The following is an 18,506-nucleotide window of genomic DNA, read 5'->3' as shown; positions in this document are numbered from 1 at the left end:
AAGGTGGGACTTCCACCTACCAGACACTTGGCATAACGTGCATATACCTTAACTAATACCCCTTTACATTTGGGCTTTAGGCTATTGTCACATTTGCCTATTGTGCATCAATATTCATAACCAAAACCAGGGATGGAACCGAGAAAGTATTATGGAAAGACTTACAGTATCTCCCACGTTCCAGGATTTGTCTTACAAATGGTGCAATACTGATCTAAATGTGAACACACCAGACTATGTACATGACAAGACACTTTATTGTGTGAATTTATAGCTGCATTTACATATTAACACACACAGAAATTGGGGGAGGGGTAGAAGCAACCCTGAACTCACATCCCCATACAGGTTTAAAATGGTCTTGCAGAAATTACTTTGGCATTTTGGTGACTGTGTTTGAGGTAAGTGATACGCACTCAGGCACTTGCTGAGGGTTAGTAATATATGAAATGCTCTGCAAACATTTCATTCACTATAGTGGTGTTTCTCACTTTTGGGGTAGATAGTGTCCATAAATCACCACATTCTTTGGGTATGGAGTTTTTCCATAGCTAATGCTAGGAGGAAAAAAAGCCACTCTTTAGAATGAGGCCTTGTTCACACAAGCGCTGTTTTTGCACATTTTAGGCGTGTGAAGAGCACTTCTATAAGAACCAGTGGTTTCCTCTAGAAGCGTTTACATGAAGGAATTTTAGATGTGCAAAATACTCTCGCCAATCAAAGATAGATGTGAGCTTTGCGGTCACGTTCTAAGGTCCATGGTGCGAGAAAAGACCTGACCTATCTGGTGCGTGATGTGCAGGAGTTTCCATAGACTCCTATGGGAACAGGGGTCTATTGATACTCCTGTGCAGGAAAATGAGATTACAAATCCCAGGAGCATTTCTGCAACACAATTCTCCGCTGCTTACAGCAGAACATTTAAAACTAGGACAAACCGGAATTTACAGTGGGACACTTAACATGTACTTCTGGGCACCATGTTCACCAGCAGTAGGGGGGACTCCCTCCACCTCTGTCCCTAAGGGGGATGGGGTTACAGGGTTTCCCTGAGTGTGGGAGGAGAGGGTGGGGCTAGAGGGATCGTCCCTCTTAGATATAGGGAATCCATGTGAGAAGCCCTGCCCCACTCTCTTCACTATGGGGATATCGCTCAGGGATCCCTATAGCTGGAAGAGAGCGTGAGGCTATGGGGGATTAACTCATAGCCCTGTTCTGTCTCTCTCTGCCTGGAGCAGCTGCCCATTCACGTGATTTTTAGCATAGAAATTTTAGTATAGACTTCCCCACCCCTCTCCACACGCACCTATAATTTGTTAAAGCCCCACTCATGTGAATGAGGCTTAAGATTGCCTGAAGGTAGCCCTATAGAGTGTACTCTACAGCATTTCTCAATTCTAGCCCTCAAGGAATCTTCAATTATTTGTTTACCCAGAGGTTCCCCATCTAAGTAAATGGGGCTTAATGCCAGTCTGGTCATATTGTATTGCAGCTATTCCTAGAAGAAATCAGCTGTTTTTTACTCTTAAAATTTAGTTTTTCATTCAGAAGTAAAATTGAGAAATGCTACATAAAGTTAGGTCAGGATCACCATTGTGAGAGTATCAGTTTAAAGCAATAGGTTTTTATTTCCTAGAAACATGGCCCATAACCTTATATTACAAGGATTTAATGTCAAATAGTTCAGCGGACATTTAAATTGACCAACATGTAGATAGATACCCGACACATCTTGTTTAACAGCTTCTACTAATTACATCCTTTATACAACTATGTAGATAATTCACAGCTTGACCTTATGTTGTTTTCATGTAACATCTGAGAACTGGAAACCAACACAAAGCATTCAGTGAATTGCTACATGGATTTAACAAAATAACTTCCATTTACATAACAGCACAAACTGACCAAAGCCAATACGGGTGGAAAAACAACTTTCATCTGGGAACCGCACTTTGAGTCGCTAATAAATCAGTGTTTTCACATATTCTAAGGAAAAGTTTGTTTTTTTTTTCAATAAAAATCATTATCAGCTTAGTTACGCACACCCCAACATCCCAGGTTAGACTTGGCTTAAAGGGCTTGGTCTTCCATCAACAGTAAACCTTCAATAATGGAGTGCCTGAAGAGTCTGTTTCTGTGTCCGGCAGAGAATCCTCTTTCTGGAAAGTAGATCCTAAAGAGAGTTGGAAAAGTGTTAATATTTGATAGACAGGGGGAAAAAAAACCTTGAGCCTTAATGCCCATTCACACTGGACAGCATAAAACACCATTGGTGTGCAGATGAGCAGTTTGGTTTTTTTGCTGACTAAGTAAAAAAAATAAGAGCAGCAGGTTCTATTTTTGTCCATATTTATGGACTGAAATTGCCCATAAGTTCACACAGATACATGTCTATTCACTGCAATTTTTTATGCATGTTGCCAAGTGATAGTAGAAAAAAAGTATCATCAATTGAGGCTTTTTTTGTGCACGTGAATTCAGATGTAAAAAGCTGTGCACAAGCATAAAAAAACCCCACATGGAATATGCAGTGAAAACCACTTTTTTCACGGACTGAAGTTGGATATGCCAGTGAGCCTGTAAACGTATAATGTTTCCTTCACACACATCTCCCCTGCAAAGATTCGGATACAACCTGTAAAATGGGAATCCTATGAACATGCCAATATCAGAGCAGAATTTGAAGGCCTGTGAAGTTACATGACGAGCACTTTATCATGGAAACACACATCCTTTAGCGTCACTGTATTACACACCAAATGTGCATATAACAGTATTTGCTGCGTATGATAATCCACATAGCCTATATCGATGTGTATTATGCACCAAAATAGGACATGCTGCAGTGTTTTCCCAATAGAAATAAAGGGGCTTTTATAGCCACATAATACCGTGACAATACACCTGTGTAAATGTGCCATTAGGTCATACCAAGAGGATGCCATGTGTGCTTGGAACACACAAACTAGGAAGCACAGCTGTCTGGAATGTTAGACTCCATTCATTCTCCCACCCTTTCAATTTTAAATCTCCCCTGTCCTCTTCACTTATAATGGGACCCAAACTGAGTCGCTATAGTTTTTAATTACACTAGTTAGGAATTTTGCAATTGGGAGTGATCTGGTTTTCTTTCTATTAGGTGCACAGCTATGGGTAGGGACAGTGCGGATATCCATAGAGAGATATATCCAGTACACTGGACTCCAGAATAGAATGTGGCTTTATTTAGACAGAATAAGTCAACAAACATCAGAAAATAGGTTTACACACAGCTATGTATGAAAGCTGCGCTTAAAGTACACAAGCAGCTTTTCTGATGATTTGACTAAATAAAGCCACTTATTCTGGAGTCCCTCATAGTGCTAGATATTTCTTGCTAAACAGGAAGTATAGTTTACATTTTTTCCCCATAAATAAATGGTACAAACAAGTATAACTTTGTCTCCACTTAGCAATCGGTAGAAGAGGAGTTTGATATCAATTCAATGGTTAAAAAAAATCTCATTCTTGATAATCAAAAGATAGAGGGTTGAGGTCCAGCAGCTGCCCCTAGCAGTCTGCAGCTACAGAGAGATGTAACATAGTATGTTAGGCTGAATGAAGACAATGTCCATCTAGTTCAGCCTGTTTCCACCCTCTAGTTGATCCAGAGTGGTGAACACTCTATAGTCTGTAAGCTGCATCACTTGCATGTATCCCTGTCAGAAAAATCAGTAGAATCCCCCCCCCCCCCCCCAAACTAGCTAGACAGTATACTATCCAAAGCTGTGATGTTTAACCACCGATTTCATTATTTATGGTTTAATTAGTGTAGATTTTTTGTTTTAATTGTATTATTGGAAAACTCTTTACTAATGATGAGTTTATTGGAATAATTAGGTTGGGAGTGATTGGACAGATTTTCAAAACTCCCATAAAAAGTTAATGCAAGTAAAAATTGGGTTTACTAATTTGGCCTCTTGAAGGATCCCTGTGTAGCCAAATACCCCCCAAATTGCATAGAAATACAATAGTGATGAATGTAGCTCAGTGGTCAGGTCTTAGATTAAAATCTCAAAGCACAACATCTGCTTGGACTTAAAAAACTCCATACAGATTGTTTGTTTCTTCTTCGTTTTTCCTTCTCCAGAGGAAAAAAAAACAAACACCACCACAAAGAGAACATACAAATTTCATGCAGATGTTGACCATAGTCAGAGGTGAACCTAGCGCCACAGCACAGGCCACAATGCCAGTAAGCGAATGACAAAGCTTCTTCTTCCTCCTCTTCTGGGAGTTAGGCCTCATGTCCACGGGCAAAATATGATTTTAAATCACCCGCATGCGGATCCGCATCCCATAGGGATGCATTGACCACCCGCGGGTAGATAAATACCCGCGGATGGTCAATAAAAGTGAATTTAAAAAAAAAAAAATAATAATATGTGACATGCTCCATTTTCGTGCGGGTCTCCCGCAGGCTTCTATTGAAGACCTAAAATAAGAATAACTTACCCACAGCGGACCGGGCAGGTCTTCTCTTCTTCACAGCCGGATCTTCTTTCTTCGGCCTGGCGGATATGCCCGACGCATGCACGCAGCACGCTGCCAGCGTGCCGAGTACATCCGCCGGCCGAAGAAAGAAGATCCGGCCGTAGAAAGAAGAGAAGACCTGCCCGGTCCGCTGCGGGTAAGTTTATTCTCATTTTCAGCCCTCATGTCCGCGGGGCAGGAGGGACCCTCTACGGATTCTCCATGGAGAACCCGTAGCGGGCCTGATTTTCCCCGTGGACATGAGGCCCTAGGCCTCATGTCCACTCAAAAAATACAATCCGCGCAGAATCTGCCGCAGATTTCCACGGCGGATTTGCTTTAAATGGCATTTTTTTGCATGCAGATATCTGCACACATTGCTATCAATGTGATAGAGAATGCCGCGTTTTTTCTCCCGCGCATGAAAAACGCAATTCTTTTAAAATGCCATCCGTGGGTGCAAAAATCAATTCAATGGACCCGCGGATGGCAATGATTCCCTGTGTATTCCGCGGCAGAAATGCGCAATTCCATTTACCCAGTGGACTAAGAAATTCAGGCCCGCACAGATTCTCCATGCAGAATCCCGCAGCGGGACCCTCCTTTTCCGGGGACATGAGGCCTGAAAAATGATTTAACTCACCTGTCCGGATGCTGCGGGTTCCTGTCCGTTACGGCCGGATCTTTCCCTCTGCACGGCGGATGTGCTCGGCAGGCCGGCAGCGTGCCACGCACATGCGCCGTGCACTCATTTTTTTTTGAACTCCTGCTCTCCCGCGCTCCCATGCCGGAGAGCAGAAATTCAGCTGCGGGTGTACCACGGGACCGAACGGCTACCATAGGCTTCTATGGAAGCCTGCGGAAGTCGTCCGCGCAGAAGACCCGCAGAAAATGGAGCATGCTGCGTTTTTTCTCCCGCACGTGAGAATACGCAAATCCATTAAAATGCCATCCGCAGGTGCAAATTTCAATTAATTTGACCGCGGATGGCCAATGATTCCCTATGGGCAAAATTGAATGCGGATTCCGCAGCGGAAATTTACTGCGTAATTCGCAATTCAATTTTGCTAGTGGACATGAGGCCTAAGAGTTCCAGACATCCCCTTTAAATATATTTACATATTTTACAAGTTTCGTTCTTTTCCTTCAATTTTTTGATGTTCTGGTCTGTAAAAAATTAATAAATAAAAACAATAAATAAAGCTATAGCAAACAATCATGAGAAAAAATAAGTAAACCCTCTTTGAGTTGTATAGTCCTATGTATCAGGATTAAAAAAAAATTTCCCTTTGACACAGGTCGATTATCGTTAGGAGTTGTTCAAATACCCGCGCTCCGTGTAAATGCATGCAGAATACTGAATGACAAGCCATTCAGTGTAAACAGCAGTCGTTCAGTTCTTAATGACTATGTGCTTACGGTGAATGTAGGCGGAGGGGAAAAGCACGATCCCGCCACCCCACCTCCATGCTGGCCTGCTCTGAGCAATGCTCGCTCCTGTGTAACAGCACAGCAGCGAGCTTCACTGGGACAAACTGTCGGGCCTGACCGTTCATCCTCTGTAAATAGGGCTTTAGAAGGTCTTAAAATTAGACAAATACAACCTCAGATAAACACCACATGACAAATTACAGTGCATTTGGAGGTCTTCAGACCCTTTTCACCTTTTTTTTACATTGCGACATGGCCTTGTGCAAAAGCGGACGCTTGGTATGACACTTTAAATTTAACTCTGGGGGCCTCGCATTTCTCTTGATCATCTTTGAGATGTTTCTACACCTTGATTGGAGTCCATTTGTTGTATAGTTAATTGGACAAGTTAATAAATAAAAAAAAACAAAAAAAAAAAAACCCTGTCTATATAAGATCTCACAGCTCACAAGGCATATCAGAATCAGTTATTTTACTACAGGTAGCCCTATTGAATCCAAATCCACAGTGCAAGGGACTTTAGACTGGGCCCCCTTTCCACGGCAGAGGCGGAATATTGCTAGCGCAAGCTATTCCGCCGCAGGGGAGGACTAACAGGGCTCCGAGATGAGCCCATTGAATAGATAGACTCACCTCTGAGAATCGCAGCATGCCGCGACTTAAATCCCGCAAGCGGAGAATTTCTATGATTCTCCGCTCTTGGACGCCAGCGCTGCACTTTCCATAATAATCCTATGAAAAGCTTTACAGTGCGTGATCCACGGGCGATTTATTGCAAGCGGATCATCGCCTGTGGACAGGCAGCCTTAGTGGCCCAGCCAGAGTCCTGACTTGAACCCAATCAAACATCTTTGAAGAGACATGGCATCCACAGACAGTCCCCATCCAACCTGACAGAGCTTGGGAGGATCAGTAGTGCAGAATGCCAGAAAATAAATCCCCAAATCCAGGTGTGTGAACCCTGTGGCATCATACCCCAGAAGACTGCAGGCTGTAATGGCTACCAAAAAGGTGCTACTTATGTCAATGCAATTTCAGTTTTAAAAAATTTACCAAGATTTTGAACATTCTGTGGTGCTGTGTGCAGAATGATTGGGGGGGTGGGGGGAATTAGGATTATTTTTTCCAAATTTACAACGCCATAACATAAAATGTGAAAAAAATGAAAGCGTCTGAAGATTTTCCAAATGCAAGGTACACGGTCATTTAACAAAAACTAGGGCAAAATGCAGAAATGAAGTACACCCTTACTGCTTCCATGGGAATTAAGATGGTAAGTAGCAGCCAAGTGCCCTTGATTCGGCGATCATCAGCAAGTATGATCACCTCTATAAAAGCAGATTCCACAGTTTGCTGGCCTGGAGCATTTAGGTGTGTGTTACAATTCCAAGAAGGAAAGACACCAGGGTTGATCTTTGAATAGCAACAGTTGCTGCCCATCGATATAGGAAGGGTTATAAAGCAATTTCCAAACAATCTGGAGTCTTTAATGTAAAACATTAAAGTCAGGTGACATCTTCCCAGAAGTGAACGTCCCAACAAATTCACCCCAAGGTCAGGCCATGCAATGCCCAGAGAAATTGCAAAAAAACCAAGACCTACATCTCATACTCTAAAGGCCTCAGCATGTTAAATGTACATGACGGTATAATTAGAAGATGACTGAACAAGTATGGCTTGTTTGGAAGGGTTGCCAGGAGAAAGCCTATTCTTTCTAAAGAGCATAGCAGCACAACTAAAGCTTGCAAAGATGCATCTAAACAAACTGCAGGAATTCTAGAACAACGTCCTTTAGGCAGAAGTGAAACACAGCATTTTAGCAGAAACACCTCATAACCAACTGTCCAGCGTGATAGTGGAGGGGTGATTTGGGTTGGTTTACAGCCACTGGACCTGGGCACCTTGCTAAAGCTTGGTGAAAACTGGATCACGCAACAGTGATGTCAAGTACACCAGCAAACCTACATTAGAATGACTTGGGGAAGAAAAAATAAATCAAGGTGCTGCAATGGCCCAAAGTCCAGACCAGAACGGACTTGAAAGGCTGTGTCAGGACCTAAGAGAGCGGTGCATAAACGAATACCCACAAAGTTCAACCGTAGATTTTTTTAAATTCTAATATCAGAAAATAAAAGTAGATTAGAAAAATAGATTTTTTTTGTGAATAGCAGATGGTGACAAATTCTATTGCCCATTTCAATAAATGGGAGCATGGTTGTATTTTCTGTTTTGTGTGTGCAAATGTGTATGCACAAAACGTACAGTAAAACATGCAAATGCGCACACAAATATGCAACACCCATTGTACAAATACATACGGAACTGCGCTTACGCCCGTGTGACACAGGCCTAAGATAGGGAATAGTTTAAATACATTCTGTTCACTGAGGCCAGGTGCTTATTAACTAACTTTTCAAGAGCCTCCGCCTAACTAATGACAGCCTATGCTTATAGAAAAAACATCATTAAGTAATGGTTGATTTGCATGGAAGCAAGGTGTCCATGATTCAACGGTTCTGACTCAGCTTGCAAAAGTTGGCAAGACAACATTTCAGGGCAGAATATTCACTGCATTATGTTCAGGCATGTGCACTTACTTGATGAGCGCTCCATCATGCCAATACACACCCCCTTGGACAGGGCACCCAGGAGGATGCCAGCAGTGCTTGGCAGAGATAAAGCAAAAGCACATCTGGCTGGAATTTTACAGACTTAATCCATTCTACCACCCCAGGAGATTATTTATCACTGCAGGGACACATTCTGCAGTAGTTTGTCACAACAAAATGGGAATATACATATATGGGAGACAGAGGTCCTCTGCGAGCTCGCCCTCAGGCTCCCACCATAAGCTGTGAACGAGTCTCCATTCCGCAGTGATGGGAAGCTGCCATTCTACCGGTAGAACTGCACACCGGCGAGCGCAATATTGTGCCGAGACACTTGCCTTCATATTACGCTTGGCAATGTGCGTTTTATGTGCGGATGCAAGGCGATTTACAGGCAAAAAAGTCTGGGTGAAATTCCAACCCCTCGCCCAGGTTTCACGCAGGATAGAGGACCGAAAAGGGTTTCCCATTGATTTCAATAGGAAACCCTGCATGCACATCGCACGGCATGTCAGAGCCACGCAATGTATTTAGGGTCCCATTGAAATCAATAGGCGATGCATTCAGAGGAATGCAAAAGAAAAAAAATAGAAAACGCCACAATTCTTTTTTGCTCACAGCATCGTCAAAAGGGGGTTGATAGTCACACAAATTTTGTGAATCTCGCAAAGCGCAAAACTCGCGCAAGATTAGCGCTCATGTGAAACCAGCCTATGGGAGCAATCCCACAATTTTTTTCATCTGGCTGTGGATTAGATCATGGAGTTCTGTCACAACTGCTGGAACCTCCAAGGAGAACCATTAACTTGCTTTAATGAAACGCACACCACTGTCAGTTTTACAAGGATTACCATACGTGAAGTATAGAATAATATAGTCTACCAAGCTCTTCTATACTCCAAACATAATGGAAAAGAAACAAAGTGGTGTCCGTTTCATTAACGCAAGAGAATAATCCAATTTGGTCCCGTTTGGGGGTTTCATCACAGTGCCATTTTCGGCAGTTGTGATGGAACCCTCGATGCAATCAACACTGCGTGAATGCTCCATAAGGCTAACTTCAAGTGCGATATGGGGCCGTGAATCCTGCCTCCATATTACACTCCCCACCATGTGAATTCCCCCCCCCCGAGGATGTGAGGAGTTTATGTTTAAAGAGCCATGCATCACTTCGGGAAAAAGCAATCCTTTGCCACGGCTGTCAGCTAAGGCAGCGTTTCTTCCATTGTTTTCAATGGGATAACGCGCGATGCCGCCGCTGGCCCCATTGAAAACAATGGGCACTGCTATGCGAGAACACGCAAAATAGAACAGAACAAGACGCAAAAAAAAAAAAAAAAAAAATCACTCATGTGTATAATCCCATTCAGAAGAATGCGTTCATATTTGTGCATCTCGCAACGCACAAATCGCACGCGATTTTCTCGCCTGTGTGAAGTCTGCCTAAGAATCATCAACATATGAGATCTGTATGTATAATCTCCATTTACTGCAGTAGGGAAGATATGCAAGTATTACCTGAACACCGCAGCTAATATTTGTAAGCCAAAACCAGGAACAAAATAGTGTAAGGCCTGTGGGACTCCTGACGTGCATTCAAGTTGTGCCTGAAAGGTCTGGGTTCTGTCTGACGGCCACCCACTAACATGTATTTGCATGTCTTATATCTTGTCTGTGATATGGACAAGAAAAGGACACATGCCATTACCTTTTTACAGAGAACACCGATCCATGCGAAAACCTCCCCCAAAAAACGGCAGTATGCAAAGCTCTATAGGTTATAAACGAGTCTGTGTGCTGTAGAGTACATTAGTGTGCAGTACTTGAACCCAAATATGCTAGTGTGCTAGAGGCCTGCAGGAAAGATTTGTATGTTTTGGTTTCCGAATACCAATTCAAAATACACCTTTGCAACAGCCCAAATTTATTTCACGACTAGCTTGTTACCCACGACTTCATCCACATTGAGTTTGTATTCTTTTTATCTCATCTGTGTTTTTTTTTAACAGTATATTGAAATGTAAAAAGTTGAAATAGTGAAAGGAATGTAACTGCAATCTGCACTGTCAGTACAGTTCTGTACGCTACGTTTTTGGTCTTGCCATCTTATGCTAGGATATAAAGGTTCTCTGTGGGAGATTTTTTATATATATATTTTGTGGACTGTATACACATGAGCACGCCACATACAGTTGCCCATGAGAAAAACATGTTTTCTTAATGTACACCTGATACCTTAAATGTTTGCCCTTGAGCCTTAAGGCTGATTTAGACACAACTAGAATCAATCAAAAGAATCTTTTGATTTTCGTGCACGAGTCGTTCATCGCTCACCGCTCACCAAGTTTTCTTGAGTTGAGTGATCAGCTGTTAGCAGTGGAGCAGGCTTTTATCACAGCCATCTGCGCTGATAAGATTCTCTCTGCCTGTGTCCTGCTTTGAGTTCACAGCGGGGCTCGGGCAGTATGCAAAACAGCTGTATTGTTCGGAGATAGTGGCGGTGTCCTGCTCTGCCTGCATAGATCTATAGTAGCTACTATACAGTATGCAAAGATGATCGCTCAAAACAGTCACTCAAACTGTGGTTTGAGCGATCTGGCAGTGTAAATGGGGTATTATTGATAGTCATCACAAATTCTATTTTTAGAGGGATTTGCAGCCTTTTGAGTAAAAAAGGGAAATCCGTCGGGGTTATCGGAATGCGAGGAATTAAAACACTTTCTCCTTTTGCTATTTCAGTCATACTAATGGCTCTTCCATTATTTTGCCCCAGTCTCTACTGCTCTAAGAGCAGCTTGTCTTTCAGCTTGTTGATGCCTTCTTGCCTCTGCGTTGTCATCAGATTCATGGGGTCTAGTATTTTTCACAGCTCGAGCTCTGCTAGAGCCCCGCGCTAGATCTGACTTGCGCTTGTGCGGCATATTAAGAGAAGACCAAAAAATGGATAGGAAATACGATTATCAAAAGGAAACCATTTCTTACACAGCTGAGGTAAAATAAAAGCTGCACTGTGATTCATTGGTAATTCTTATACTACTAGGGTTAAATAAAAGCTGCGCTGTGATTGGTAGCTATGGGCAACAGAGATTTTACTTTAAAATCTCAATCCATGGTAATGTGTCTTTCGTTCAAGTTTTAATCCTGGGCAACGCCGGGTATCCCTGCTAGCTTAATAATCGCAAACATGTGGCAATGGTGTCTGCCCGTTTGTATAGGCATAGCTTATGATTAGCACCTCCTTCCATTCTGCCAAGTTGTGGCACCGGCAACAGAGCAGAGGTGCGCCTGTGCATCCCCAAATAAATCCGTCTTGTCTCGCTTCCTAAAAGAACTCTATAAATTTTCGGGATAAAACGTAACCTACGTCCTTTCTTTGGATGCAAGCTATCTCCCTGCCAGATTTCATCAAAATTGCTACAGCAGTTTAGCCATAAAAAAAGTAACAAAAAGTAACAAACAGTTACTTTCAGATTTATAATATTAGTATGGATTGCTAAGCAAACAGTACAGGCAAATAATTGATTAGACAGTCTGTAGGTCTCATGACCGGATTTGCATTGTGGATTCCGTGATCGCCATCTGTGCAGACACTGAAAGGCGCGGGCTTTCGCCGTTTCACTCTGACATGCAGGTAGGAATTGCAGATTCCACAGGTAAAGGAAAAGAAAAAAATTGCAGTATGCTCTATTTTCCTGCGCTTTCGGCGCATATGGGTTGCTTTGATCTCTATGGATACGTTCAATCCGTAGCTCATACACATATACATTGCATATGGGCGCAGATTCGCTCACAAGTTACTGAGAGACCAGACACAAATGGTATAAAGAAAGCAGGAATTTTTGGGCAGACAATGCAGCACAGGGTCTGGGGAGCAACACACCATCCAGACTGCTGTCTGCAACCTCTGCTTGTTCTTCTGAGCTCTTCCTTCAAAAGTAGTACGAAAAGCAGCCAAGTCAAGACAGCAGTATCCTGTTCTGAAGGCATGTTTCTCAGGACCGCTCTCACCACAATAGCACGAGGGAATATCGCCTGGGAGGTCCCCTGAGCAATAGAAGGGTGTTTCTAAGGGGTTGGACAACTTTCGGATGCCATTCAGTTTGCGATCTTTCTTCTGCACAGACGATATGCTGTCCATACGTGCAAAAAAAAAAAAAGCATACATACGCGACCATTCGCAATTATGTCTTCCACTGCGGATATCTGCAAGCAGAATCCAACCCAATCGTGTGAGCCTGACCTTAGAAATTTGTACTTGCTGCCATTGTATTGAAGTTATTTTCCACAACTTATTACCAGTGTATTTTGTCTTGTATATAAGATAAATAACGCATTTCCGTATTTATAAGAACTAAACCGGATGGGAATTGCGGATACCGCAAATGTTTTATCCGCGGTAATACACGGATCAAATCAAATGCATTGGACACAATTCCACTCACATTAGCAAGTCGGAATTGCTTAACACACTTGCGGAAAATAGAACGCAGCAGGTTCCATTTTACCACATATATCCGTGACACAGAGCCCATTGTTCTTTATGGTCGGGGACATATGTGCTGCCGGGTATCTGCATCATCGTTCCAACATATATGTAGCAGAGTACCCTACTCTTGCTCAGATGTCCAGCATATGGATGAGATAGAGGGAAATAAAGTATATATTCTGGAAGGTAATCAAGTAGCAACAAGGCAAAATCTTATAACCCGCTTCCTTTATATTACTAGCAATACATAATTTATGAGTCACTGTTATAGAACCCAACCTTCTAATCTTCAGTAAACCAGTCCCAAATCCCTCTCCCATTTAGAAAGATGGATCTTTTCTATTTTGTGGCGTTTGACTGTCTTACTTGAGAAAAATTGAGTTTCAAAATTTTCAAAATTTTTTTATAACAACGACAAAATGTAGTGATGAAAATTTACAACTACAATGGGTGACAGGAAAATTTCTGAATCGCGTCGATAAGTAAAAGCAGTCAAAAGTTATTACCACAAAGTGACAGATGTCAGATTTAAAAAAGAAGGCTTGGTCTCTAATGCACTGGCCAAGTCAGACACTAAACCTCTAATGTGATATCTAGTTCCACAGATTTTTGAGCGTTCATTTTAAAATTGGAAAGAGCAGCATCATTACATGGCAACAACATAAGGTTATGGAAATAGTCTCATTGGGAAAATTGTTTAGAACAATTTAAAGTTCCACATACAAAAGGGATATGGATTGTAAGTTTTCACACAATGATAGATCTTCCCCTTCCTTGGGGATGATAGTAATATGTGTCTTGACTGAATCCCCTGGTAAGGAACCTCCGGAGGTCAGAGTTTTAAATGCCAACAAAAAGTGTGTAGATATTGAAATCTATGTTTGTAATATACTTCAAAAAGGTAAATCATTGGGTCCCGGAGCTTTCCCTAAGGTTGGGTTCACACGGGACGGATTTGCCGTGGAAATTTCGTGCGGCAAATCTGCCTACGGCTCCTAATCCTGGGATTAGCCAGCCATCTGGACTCGATTTTGCAAAAATCTCAGCCACATGGGGCGGGCAATCCATCGGGGCAAAGCTGGGCAGAACCGGTGATGTGGCGTAGAATTGACAGCCGCAGAATGTCAATTCTTTTTTTTTTTTCTGTTGCGGCCTCACTTTTCTCTATGGGGAGAGAAAGCTGCAATGGAATGCTACCGGACAAACCGCTCCAAATCCCGCAGCGAAATGCTGCGGGTTTTGAAGCTGCAGCTCTCTCGCGGAAATCTCAGGGCTTTTAGGTGAGGCCAAGCCGCGAGATTTCCATCCCTTGAGAACCCAGCCTATAGGTGCATTTACACACACAGATGATCACTCGAAATTCGTCAGAAACTGACAGTTTTGAGCGATCATTTTGCATAGATACTAATGGGCTAATCAGTCCTTTAGTACTTCATTGCATGTATTTAGAGAACAGCGGGTGGTCTGTTCTCTAAATACATCGCTATTGTTCTCCAGCGGGACAGCGGCTGTTAAAGAATGTTAGCAGTGCTGCCCGTGGAGAACTAAGCGTGCGGTCCGTCTTATCTTATCGTCCTAAGGGACTAGGATTTCATGCGGTCCTGAACTCAGTGATGGACGAAAAGTGCACGATGGGCACGCATTTACACACGATTATCGCTCAAAAGACGGCTTTTGAGCGTTAATCATTGTGTGTAAAAGGGCCTGAGAATCCTCTAATGTCCCTGAAAGCTCTTCCATTGTGATGGGTAATCAGAGTACTGATAAGTACTCCAAAACCTGGTAACATCTGGATTGGGCCATTTTTAAAAATGTTTTTTCTAGCAATTGTTTTCTTGGAATCTAATAGTGGCTTTTGAAGATTGGAGACTCTTCTAAATCCCTATACAATCTGGTTTGGGAGATGAAATGGAGTACCATAGTTAGAGAGGATATAGGGAACGAATGTAGGTGCCTGCTGCTTCTGGATAATGTGAGCAAGAAATTTGCTAGGTCTCCTACTCAATTCAAAAAAGTTCCTCTTACATTTCATCAGAGAGACTTTTGTGAGACAAAGGGAACGTACCTGTTCTCTTAATTGAATAAGCACTGCGCCAATATTTCTATCCAACGATGACTTATGTTTTTGCTCTACAGACCAGCGGGGGAATGGGGTGATAAGCTCATTTTTACCAAAGGCCACATCAGCCTTATGGTGTTCTTCAAGTGTCTGACTGTAATTGTAAGACTGTTTAGTAATAGTGATCCCCATAGTGGCCCAAGTAGTAATAGTGACTCCAGTAATAACAGTGCCCCCCATAGTGACTCCAGTAGTAATAGTGTCCACTATATTGACCCAAGTAATAATAGCGATCACTATATTGGACTCTGGCTAAGCCGTATCCTTACAGGAATTCCACTCACCCAGTCTGCAGCTCCGGTCCAGCGCCTGTGACCGCTTAACTATCCCTTCTCCGTCTGTGCTGCATACAGGATGGCAAACAAAGAAATCAGTGGAGAGGAGGGGGCGAAAGATCAGCAGTCATAGACTCTGCACTGCTGCCGGACCGGAGCTGCAGGCTGGGTGAGTGGAATGCTTGTTAGGGCTAATGCCCATGGCCGGATTTCCGTCGCTTGAAACGCGACAGAAATCCGTGGCGTTTTGCCACAGCTATTAGGTTCTACAGCGGAAGTACCACAGCGGAAGTATAGCATGAATACGCGCCCTGCCCACCACCGGGCGCGTCATATGACACTGCCAGGCGCTTCATGCACTGTATTGCACATGCGCGCCATGTGGGGGCTGCACAGTGGATACGGAGGTGAGTAAAGGGTCTTTGGTGGGGGGCGGGGGGGCGCTGTGACGGACTCTGCTGCGGTATTCCGCTTGCAGAGCCCGTCACGGCTATGGACATGAGCCCTTAGGGTGCTTTTACACGAAATGATTATTATTCACAGGAGCAAGTGAGTAAACTATGTCACAGTTTGCTCCTTCGCTCAGGCAGTCAGTTTAGACACACAGATAGTTTTTTATGAGAACTGAATGATTGGCATTTAAACCAAGGAATTAGTGAATAAGCCAACGATTTTTATGCTTGCATGAAATGTACAATGAACAATAAGTGAATTATAGTTCAATCGTTGGCAAGGTTTACACTGAACAAGAATTGTTCATTTTTGCTTGTTCAGACGATTTATTGAATTCGAATCGTTCGCGGTGTCTGCGTGGCAGGTGGGCCACATAAAATGAGGTGGCAAGCTGGATTCGGCCTACGGACCTCAAGTTTGACGTGTGTTCTTGAATATGGATACGCGACGACAATGTTATCAAAATGGTGGACCCTTTCTTTCTTCAATCTATAGCAAATTTGAATATAGACCCCCCCCCCCCCCCCCACCCCCCACTGATGAAACATTTATGTGCTTTCCAAGTAGAAAAAGGTGGTAAAACCTGAGGTTACAATGAGCTCAAAATATTCTTTAAGGGCTCTAGAGAGCTCAGCTATTGTTTGGGGGTCTTGTAAAAACGATTCAGTCAGATGCCAATGGCTTCTGAAAGGATAAGAGAATGGTTTAAGATATTACCTATAGAAGGATTTGAAAGTTGTGATAAAGACGAGTGATGCAAAAATAAATAATCTTTCCTAGAGTACAGGTTATGTAGTGCTGAGAAAAACATCTAACTGTGGGACTAAGTATTCTCCAAACTTCTATCAAATGATATTCATGTAAAATTTTACTAAATCTACGGTGTGTAAATCTGGGAAGACTGGTATGACCTCCAGATGAATCTACCCAAGGCTAAACAGGAATATTAAAGCCCTGACTTAGTATTAGGTTGCCCTCTTTAGATTCCTCTAAGTCTGCCAGAGTCTTTTCCTAAAAGACACCTGACAGGAGTTTGGGAGATAGACTGCTGCTAGGGCGGTCAAGGAATTGGCCAACCTCCCTTTACCCATTCCATCTCAATGAGTCTGCAAATGTTCCTAAGGTATAGCATTTGAGACCAAGATTGAAACTGCTTTAGATGTAGCGTTAAGAGTTGTACTATGATAGGTATGAGAGAATCAGACATTAGTAAGCTTTGGTGTTCTAAGCGAAAATAAGCCTTTTGAAGAAAAAGCTACATTGCACATTTCTTCCAAAAGAAATGAAAAATCTCTTTTTGGGTTCGTTCGAGCCTTGCATTTTGAGTAATACAATGGTTCAATTTGATACCTTTTTCCCTTCCTTTCTATTAAAATAAAAGAAGAGGGCACCCTGTAAGAAAGAAAGGAAGTATAAAAGAAAAACAAAAAACAATCTCCTAAATAAACTGTAGATAGACCTAAAGGAAGACTTATTGGAGCAAAGTACTCAAGTACTGTCCAAGTTATTCTATCAATTCTACTCTAACAGAAGTACTCCAGTATACTCCTCATTATACTACACTCTGTTAGGAATAACATAATAACATAGTATGTAAGGCTGAATGAAGACAATGTCCATCTAGTCCAACCTGTCTATCCTCCTTTGTTGATCCAGAGGAAGGCAAAAAACCCCAAGGCCAGAAGCCAATTAGCCCTTTTGGGGAAAAAATTCCTTCCCGACTCCCTAATGGCAATCAGACTGTTCCCTGGATCAACCCCTAATAGTTCCTACCTTCCTATATACCCGGATTGACAATTAACCTAAGATTTATATCCTATAATGCCCTTCTCCAGAAAGACATCAAGTCCCCTTTTAAACTCCTCTAAGGATTTTGCCATCACTACGTCCTCAGGCAGAGAGTTCCACAGTCTAGCTGCTCTAACAGTAAAGAATCCCTTTCTATGTTGGTGATGAAACCTGCTTTCCTCTAAACGTAGTGGATGCCCTCTTGTTACCGTTGCAGTCCTGGGTATAAACAGATCCTGGGAGAGATCCTTGTATTGTCCCCTCATGTACTTATACATGGTTATTTGGTCGCCTCTTAAAGGGGTTGTCCCGCGGCAGCAAGTGGGTCTATACACTTCTGTATGGCCATATTAATGCACTTTGCAATGTACATTGTGCATTAATTATGAGCCATACAGAAGTTATAAGAAGTTTTTCACTTACCTGCTCCGTTGCTAGCATCCTCGTTTCCATGGAGCCGACTAATTTTCGGTGTCTAATGGCCAAATTAGCCACGCTTGCGCAGTCCGGGTCTTCTTCTTTTCTCAATGGGGCCGCTCGTGCAGGATGCCGGCTCCTGGTAGCTCCGCCCCGTCACGTGCCGATCCCAGCCAATCAGGAGGCTGGAATCGGCAATGGACCGCACAGAAGTCCTGCGGTCCACCGAGGGAGAAGAATCTGGCGGCCATCTTCAACCGGTAAGTAAGAAGTCACCGGAGCGCGGGGATTCAGGTAAGCGCTGTGCGGTTTTTTTTTTTAAGTCCCTGCATCGGGGTTGTCTCGCGCTGAACGGGGGGGGGGGGGGGGGGGTTTGAAAGAAAACAAAACCCGGCGCGGGACAACCCCTTTAA

At 42.9% G+C, this 18,506-nt stretch overlaps 1 protein-coding gene across 2 annotated transcripts in view; it reads right to left on the bottom strand.

Moving 5' to 3' along the window:
* Positions 1-239: 239 nt before the first annotated feature.
* Positions 240-18,506, bottom strand: part of KDF1 (keratinocyte differentiation factor 1) — a 28,621-nt gene continuing 10,354 nt past the window's right edge. For both annotated transcript variants that reach the window (XM_066572913.1, XM_066572921.1), the window contains exon 4: positions 240-2,176. In XM_066572913.1, the coding sequence (XP_066429010.1) occupies positions 2,094-2,176 (83 nt within the window). In that variant the 3' untranslated portion in view covers positions 240-2,093. The remainder of the gene's footprint in view (positions 2,177-18,506) is intronic.

The sequence above is a fragment of the Eleutherodactylus coqui genome, chromosome 1 (genome assembly GCF_035609145.1).
Source record: "Eleutherodactylus coqui strain aEleCoq1 chromosome 1, aEleCoq1.hap1, whole genome shotgun sequence".
Taxonomy (NCBI): domain Eukaryota; kingdom Metazoa; phylum Chordata; class Amphibia; order Anura; family Eleutherodactylidae; genus Eleutherodactylus; species Eleutherodactylus coqui.
Note: the sequence above shows the minus strand (reverse complement) of the source record. Positions and strands in the feature narration are given on the sequence as shown.